Genomic DNA, 8337 nt, shown 5'->3' on the forward strand with positions numbered 1-8337 from the left:
AACAAATGTTTATCGTGAGAGTGCGTTAGGGCAAAACGGAACGTCCCATTCGATGTGTCCCGGGAGCATTCCAGCAGCCATGATGGAATGCTCTTCCAGTTGGAGTAAACAACGTTTCCCGCAACATGGTTCGCATATCCGCGGGATAATGTTGCGAACATGCTCATTTGCTGTACACCGGAACTAGCTTGTGCTAACAACTGGTCGCGCATGCTGGTGTGTGTGTGTGTGTACGTATCCGTGTGTAGTTCGAAGATAATGACATCACTTTTGAGCTTCCAGCATAAACATGTTGTTGTAGAAGTACATAGTGTTCCCCTCGCTTTGTTTTTTTTTGTTTTTCACGCTATTATACTCTCCGTGCGCTTCCCGCTACCCCTTGCTCCGGTTAGCTTGTTGTTTTCACGCTTGTTTTTTCACGGTAGGACATCCATTTTCGTGTTGCTGCAAGGTTGGCCGTTGGTTGGAATAATTTCTGCAGGCGATGCGCCAAATACGAATCCCCGTTTCTGTAGTTCGACCGGGCGGACGAACAAAAGGGGTGGACCAGTGGCGGGGCATCATGGAGCAGTTTTTCCACCACCAACCGAAAAACGCTGCAAACTCAGCAAACCGATCGAAAGCGTAAGCAGACCAAACGGCCGCCTTTGCCTCTTGGACGCATTTCTACACCATTGATTATAATAAAATTATGCTAATATATGCTTGCCGCGCAATCGTGGCCCACCCGGTGCCCGCCAGTCCTTCGCCGGAACCACTCGACCGGAGGCCCGCCGGAATCGAGACCGAAACCGACGGCGGCGGCACGGAATATCATTACTGTTGCGGAAGTGCTTTGGCGCGCAAAACGCACACAAAGCTCATCTTGAAGTGCTCTGCTTCGCCAGTAAGCCACACTTGCCTGTGCTTGTGTGGGAAAAACGGGCAAAAGGTTCACATCCGAATCGATTTCCTAAATCGGTTCGGTTTCTAGTGTGTTGTGGACTAGAGCTGGGGTCATATCGGGCTTTACTCGCATGCCTAGATGCCTATTTCCCCGTAAAGGGCTCGGGTAGGAAACACGAAAACGACATACCACTAAAAGCCACGGCGCTATTCCGGCGCTTGGGAATGCACGGCCGTTCGACATTGTTCGACAATTGCTCGACAACTGTTGGAAGCAGCACTTCAGCATCCACACACATACACACACACACCCCATCGACGGAACGAAACGAAACAACGTCCCAACGTAACTGTCTACTGCTGGCAAAGCCATCCGCATAAGCCACCAAACCATGGTGGAAGCATTTTCCATGAAGAAAGTTAAGTAAATTGTCAACGCTAATTTGCATCTCGCGTTCGGAGTCGGCTTCACCTTCCCTCCTCCTCCCGGATCGTCAAGTGACGGCATTGCCAGGCGAACCGGAGGATTTGCCAATATTGTGCCCGAAAATGGAATGCTAAGAACCGCCCGCAGAACCTCATCGCGTAAACGGATCAGTAATGCGGCGACAGGTCGCCGAACCGCCATAAGGGTTGGGGAGGGGGGACGGCATCGGGGCCGGAAAACATGACAGCTGTCTGGATTTAGATACCGATGCCATCATACACACGGATTTCACGGCGTGTCCTCGAAGAGCCCGACCCCACACGCGGGGGTGTTTTCGGGTAAACAAGGTTTCCTCCATCCCAAGAATGAAGGCAAACGGGTGGTTTGACTTGCGGCTCTGCGCGAGGAACGGTGCTCCTCCACCTCATCCGGCTTCAACATCCCCAAACGAACCGTTTTGAACAGTCCTCCATAATGGAAAATAATGAAACCGTTGTCGATGGGCAATTACGGCCTAATGCGACGAATTGTAATACGTTTCGATTAGACCTTACAGGCTGCGTGCCCGTTTCCTCTCCCCCCCGTCCCATCCTACCCTTACAACCGAATGGAGTGCCGAGCGAATCTCAAGTGATTGATCTTTGACGAAAATGTTACTTACAGCAGGTTCCGGGTAATGCGATTTCTGCACATCAGGATCAACGTCGGCGTCAGCGTCGTACATGAAAGTGGGGCTGAATAATATAGTGTCAGGCACTTCGGGTCGTGCCATCGAGACGTTGCCAAGAGACGTTCGCCAAACCGAAAGCGAGTGCGCTTCTCGTTGGCATAAGTAAGTTATGTTTTCATTTCGCTCGAAAAACAATGGCTCACACATCATATGGTAATTGAGTTTCACTCGCATGTTCATTCGGTACGATGTTACAGGGGCTCGTAAGAACCAGCGCATCACTGGTAAGGAACTGTTTGCCACTAGTTTCTGTTGCATATTCAGATAATGTACAAAAATGAGTCCTACTCGTATGGATATGAGATCAAAAACATAACAGAACATAACAACTGCAGAAAACATACGAGACTAAATGTGAAAAATATAGAAAAGTATTTATTTGAGTGAAGTAAAAGTATCACCAAATATGAAACTATATAAAAATTAAATCTATAAAATAAAGGACCTAAAATAAGTTCTATAGCCTATCAAAAAGTGTATTACATATCATCAACCATCCTATGTCAAGATAAATTAAATGCTTCATTAACACTAGACTTCAATTAGCGGTCAATTTGGCGGCAACGTAATTTTCGATTTTAATATCTCAAAAAAGGCTGAATATTTTTATAAAAATAAGGCTTTTCTTAAAATCCAAAGCTACAACTAAAATAAAAATTTCTGTTATTTCTGTTCGACCAGTTCCGAGAAGCAACTGGACTACCCCTAGAATCCTTTTTAGCGGTCATTTTGACTGCTCTTTCTAAATCGTTATATCTTCGCTATTTTTAAAAAAATTTGAATCCGTTAAAGACTACTTTTTAGTATATTTGTTTATTATCTTTTTAAGTTTTTGAATTTTCAATGCACTTCTTCATCATTCCGGTAGTTTGATATAAAGTAAATTGATTCAATTCTATCTTTTCTGCTTTACACCGAGCTAGTGGTACATCGAAAAATGAAAAACGTCAACAATAATGCTAAAACTACAAAACCGACGAGGTACTGTGCGTGTTGAAAAAGCATTCGGACAAGATTCCAAAGCAATGAATTTTAGTGTTAAGAATCGTGATACATTCGTGCGTGCCTGATCCTACTTTATTCAAACAGCATAAAGTATGGTTGATGTATGACTTCCCTTGAGACGAACCAACTTGGTATGGTTATTTTACGGTTTGTCTCATACTTTTTCTCATATTTTTTTTTCAATTCAACAAGCATAGTGCCGCTGCAGAGCAGACCGATGAGCCCACAGAGATTAGTTGAAATATAAATGCAGAAATGTCCCCGAGCAGCAGTATCTTGATGTATTTATGCTCCCGGGTCGAATGCACCCGGAAAGCTTAATTATGTAAATGTTGATATTCAAATGCGCACCGAGAGAGTGCGGCGAGTGTAACCGAGCTCATTGCAACCCCGCACACTGTCGTCGCCGTCACCGTCATCGTAAGTCTTAAAGCGGACACAGATTAACAGCACTTGGAAGACGGGCGGGCCTGAAAATATACAAACACTACCGAAACTGGGTTAGGAGAAAGAAAAACAGCACCACAAACACGGCCATGCCCGTCTATCTGCAGCAGATCTTAAATTAGTTTTGGCTGTGCCTTCCCGGGCCTTTCCCCGCTCCCCCCCTGCTGCTACCTGCCGCTGACCGCACCTCACGGGGCGTGATATCCAACGAAAACCAGCCACCGATCGGTGGAAGATTATCTTCAAAGCAAATATTCATATCATGCACAGCCGATGGAGATTTATAAATTTCCCAATTTCAAAAGACCGTTCCGCAGTGCCGCCCGGCTTAAACCTTTCCCGCCCCAAACCTACCACCCTTCTCCGCAACTGCCCATATCGCATCCGAATATTCTTTTCAGCTCAAACTCTTCGGCTCCTGTGAGAACCGAAACGTTGGGTGGCAGATGCCTCCCCTCTCTCTCTCGCTCTCTCTTCCACCCGTTCACGTAGCACCCATCCATTATACGGACGCGCACACGCCATAAGCCCACGGTGGACCGTTTTCCCAGGACATTCCCCGGAGGACGAACCGGTTCACTCGGTGATGTGGTGCACGAGGAGATAGCGTGTCCTGAAACGTGACTTTGCTTTAAAAAGAGATTTTAAATTGATACAGCACGGACGAGCTCGGGCCGCGTGTGCGAGTGTATGAATATGCTATCATGTGTGTGAGTGTGTGCATGTATGTGTGTGTAAGTGTGCATGTAACGGTGCACGTGCGATGCCATCCGTCCGGCTTTTAAGCGTCGCGTTCGCTCACTTCCTTCGGCGAAAGCCCTTTCACCGTCTACTGAATGGGGCGAAATCTATACTGCTTCGAACCGCCCGGTTTCCCTATCTCAGGCTTCGGAACCTCGAACTCGCGGTTCCGTACATGGATGAGTGGTTCCCCCCTCCCCTCCACCACGGCCTGTTTTTTGTCTTCCTCATCGCCCGGACGCTCGAAAGGATAGCTTCATCGTCACGTGACGCTGCGATACGTTATCGATTGCCGTCCCGATAATTTTCCATCACCACCCGACAAGCAGAAAAGGTGAGGAGGATTCTCGGTAGGAGGGGGGGGGGGGAGGTTTCCGCCACGAAAAGTAGAAAATGAAAATGATAAAGAACTGCAAAAAAAGGGAGTTAAAACCTATCGAATGACTAATGGACTGCACGCTGCAGCACGAACACGAGAGCTGCACGATGGCATCATCATTTTCATGTTGCCGGTTGCCTGATTAAGCAAAAAAAAAAAAAAGGAAGGAAAATCGCGTGCCCGTCTCGCGGTCCTCCAATACATTCCGCGAGGGGAATGGGAAAATGAACCAAAAAGCACCACCTCTCGAGGGTTCGCGCATCGAACTCGGTGGAAGCATTTTGCGCAACCTTTTTCTCCGAACCGGATTTCGACAGGGTCACTGCTTTTCATTCATTTTTCATTTGATTTTTATCCACAATGCAAAAAAAAAACAACTCGTACAAAAATGTCCCTCCATCGCGTCTTACGCCATCGCTTCAAATCCATTTATCTCGCCAACCGGGTTTGACCTTGTTGTGCAATTACTGCACACTCGTGTGCCCACGGGTCCGGTCGGTTCGCATTTTTCCGTCTCGCTGAAGCAATTAATCTTGATGTAAAATATCGTTTCGGAGCAATCCGTCTTTCCGGCGGTGGTTGTGCGAGCGAGCGAGGCTCGAGAAAACGACAGGACGATGGTGAATGGCGAACAGGCAAAATCAACAGTCTCAAAATAACGCCGAAGACGTGAAGTGGAACGCCATATAAAGGAGGAGAAAAAAAGTAAAAATGGAACGAAAAAAACAAAGAACAAACCGGAACCGATAACGAGCCTCGAGCGAGTGGACCGTAGGACTTCGCTGGAAGCTGTCCGAGACATCCGGAGCGGATTTACGGTCGTGTCCACCGGGTGGCAGCACGGTTTCTCACGTATATCGCGCGCCGACGCCACGGCATGGAAGCCCCCTTGATGGTCCGGAAGACAGCCAGAGACTAATGTGGCCCCGACCCCCGGAAACGGATCCCGCACCCGTTGTTGCAACCTGCACGAAGAGGCCGGCTCGAGAGATAGTATTTTCGGAGCTAATTGAAGTGATTATGTATCACCACTTGACGGTGTTGTTTTTACTCCCTAACTACACCGACCGTGGGCGAAGACGGGGGAGGAGGGTGGTGGTGTAAAAAATGAGCCTTCGGAGATGGAATTTGGCCCCACCGTTGAGGCCGAGCCGGGCGCGGAAGACTACCGGCACGGTACCGTCACGTTCGGGGGATTATTGATGTTGAGACAGCCCGTTTTCCGGACCATATCGCGCTGACAGCAAGCTCGCTAGTTCTTTTTTTATTTTCTTAAGCTGTTTTATGTGCCATCCGGCAAACGGTTTCCTTGTGGAGCTTTCTTTTTCGGGCAGGAGCGGGCGAACAGTTTTTCCCAGGGCGTGAAGAAACTTCCACAGGCGTGTGTACGGGACCATTTGTATGGCTTAGCAGTGGATTAGAGCGTTGGAAACAAAGTTTTTCCCTATTCCAAATATTTTTGAGCGAAAATAGAACTACCGTATATTGTTTGGTTTAGGTAATGCGTTACGCTTATTCAAAGTAATGTTATTTTCAGACAAACGTATCTTTCCATTTTTCTTGAGCCTGTTTTTGTTTTGAACTGCATCGACCTGCATGCATTTTTAAAGTACATAATCCAACGACTTAAACTCACCTGACTCCAGCGTGGTGGCGAGCAGGATCGATGGCAGGCAGAGAAGAATCAATTTAAGCTCCAACATCATTATCACCGATTCCGTCCGAGTTGGCTTTCGAGGGTATTCACTCTTCTTCTATTTTCACAAGCACAAGCTTCCGTTCCTAAACACACGCCGCGCAGGACCGAGTTCGTTGATGGGGCGCAACGAATTTTCCTTTTACCTTTTTTTCTTATGGTTCCACCGCCAAAACGCACTATCTCACCGGCGGCAGCATTCCGGGGGAACCGAACTTTCCACGATTCACTTTGCCACGAAAAACTTCACCCGAAGCCCGTTTGTAACCGGCTGCCCTTCTGATTATAGCTCGTTCTGTTCGTTCTGCGTTTTTTTTCCTGCACTTTTCCCGCAGGACCGATGGGGGGAACGATGGTGAAAAACACTTCCGTTCGGTATCGTTTTCACCGAACACTTGCACTCGAACTCGAACAACGCCTCACTGACGCCATGGAGGTTTCACAGTTATGAAGAAAAAATGGGAAACGAAACACGAAGAATCCTGACGGAACAGAATGAACACAAAAAAACCCGTTACACAAACCGTTCAATTTCAATTTATCTATCCACCTCACACACACACACACACACACACACACACTGGCGCCCCGCGAACGCGGAAACGTGAACCGTGTTCGTGATGGCTTTTGTGAAATTAATATTTCTCACCCACGGCACCACGAAAGTACGGGCGTTCCTTTCCGTCGCACTGACGTTTTCCCGTTCGTTTTGAGTGGAGGGTTTTTCTCCGCTGGGCTCTCCAGGGGGGCTTACGGAGCCCTGCACAAATGCGAGGGGGAAAAGCTGGAACTTGTTCGTAAGCTTCCGCTCGCTAGCAAGCACGGGCCGACCTGCTTGCAACACTATGCATTCTTACTGCATCCGTAATTTGTTTCCACCGAAAGAAACACGCGCGCGTCACGGAAGGAAGCTGTTCTTGATGGCATTTTCAAATGCGGTCATGCTTTGGCTGTGACTTTCCCGCTTTTTCCGCTCCCCGGGACGGGGGTAAGTTTTCACGTTTTTTTTCTCGCTTTCCCTCTGCACTTTGCCCTTTTCTGTTTTTACATCATCCAACCCTTCGGCACATCCGAGCGTCGGGCGCGTTCCTGCTGGTGGAGATTGGAAAAGTTATCGCAACCCGTTTGTTAAATTAATTTTTCCCACCGCAAACAGCGGAACGGGATCGAACGGGGTTGCGAGCAATGCGAATGGGAGTGAAACTAAAATGAAAGCTTCTTAGTGGATCCCCTGCCCACCGATGGGCTTTGTGTCCCGTGACACAAAAGCACACGCACGCGGAGACACTCACGCACGTTCACCACCGTTCAGATCAGCGAGTTGAGCGTGTTAGCTTGTTTCCATTAAACTTTTAACGCGACTTTCCCTCGGATGCATTGCAGGTCGCACGCGGTCGGAATACATTTCCCCCGGGCGGTCACTCGTCCCGACGCTGGCTTCTCACCGGGCATACGTTAGCGGCTGACGAAAGCTGGAAGTAAAGAAGGAGAAAAATGGGAAAGCGGTATAAATAAACGTCAGTTCAAAGCGTGCAGCAGCGGCTGAGATATGGGGAAAATGTATACAGCATGTAAAGTGAAAAACAGTGAAACAACAAAACCAACCAGCTGCAAGTATTTGTCGAAAGGCGACGCGAAGGGTCCCCGAAGCGGAAAACCGCTTGAGCGAGAGCTCGTTCGTGTCGAACACAAAAGGGAAAAGCCGCTGTCATTGGCGCCCATTAAACTGTCGCTTTTCCGGCCGCCGTACGGCTCCGGCCGAGCCTTCGGAGCGCTCGGCAGCTCCGGAGGAGGTGCCGCTAATTTTGTCCCATTCAGCACAAACCGCCCTCCCACACACACCCACACACCCACGCATGGGGCGTATCCTTTCCGGTGCGGGTCCGAAGCTAATGACTTTTATTGTCCTAATTAAAATCATCCCCAACCGGGGACAACTGCACACGCCTTGACGTACGCCCCGAAGCGCGAGCCTCCAGCGAGTCTTGTCATTGCGTTCCATCAGCATTCATCACGTTTGGATTGTG

The 8337-nt window shown here is 48.5% G+C and overlaps 1 protein-coding gene across 1 annotated transcript in view; it reads right to left on the bottom strand.

Moving 5' to 3' along the window:
* Positions 1-6320, bottom strand: part of LOC131265097 (zwei Ig domain protein zig-8) — a 104674-nt gene extending 98354 nt beyond the window's left edge. Inside the window, exon 1 of the mRNA XM_058267359.1 lies at positions 6251-6320. Within this exon, the coding sequence (XP_058123342.1) occupies positions 6251-6320 (70 nt within the window). The remainder of the gene's footprint in view (positions 1-6250) is intronic.
* Positions 6321-8337: the final 2017 nt, after the last annotated feature.

The sequence above is a fragment of the Anopheles coustani genome, chromosome 2 (genome assembly GCF_943734705.1).
Source record: "Anopheles coustani chromosome 2, idAnoCousDA_361_x.2, whole genome shotgun sequence".
Lineage (NCBI taxonomy): Eukaryota > Metazoa > Arthropoda > Insecta > Diptera > Culicidae > Anopheles > Anopheles coustani.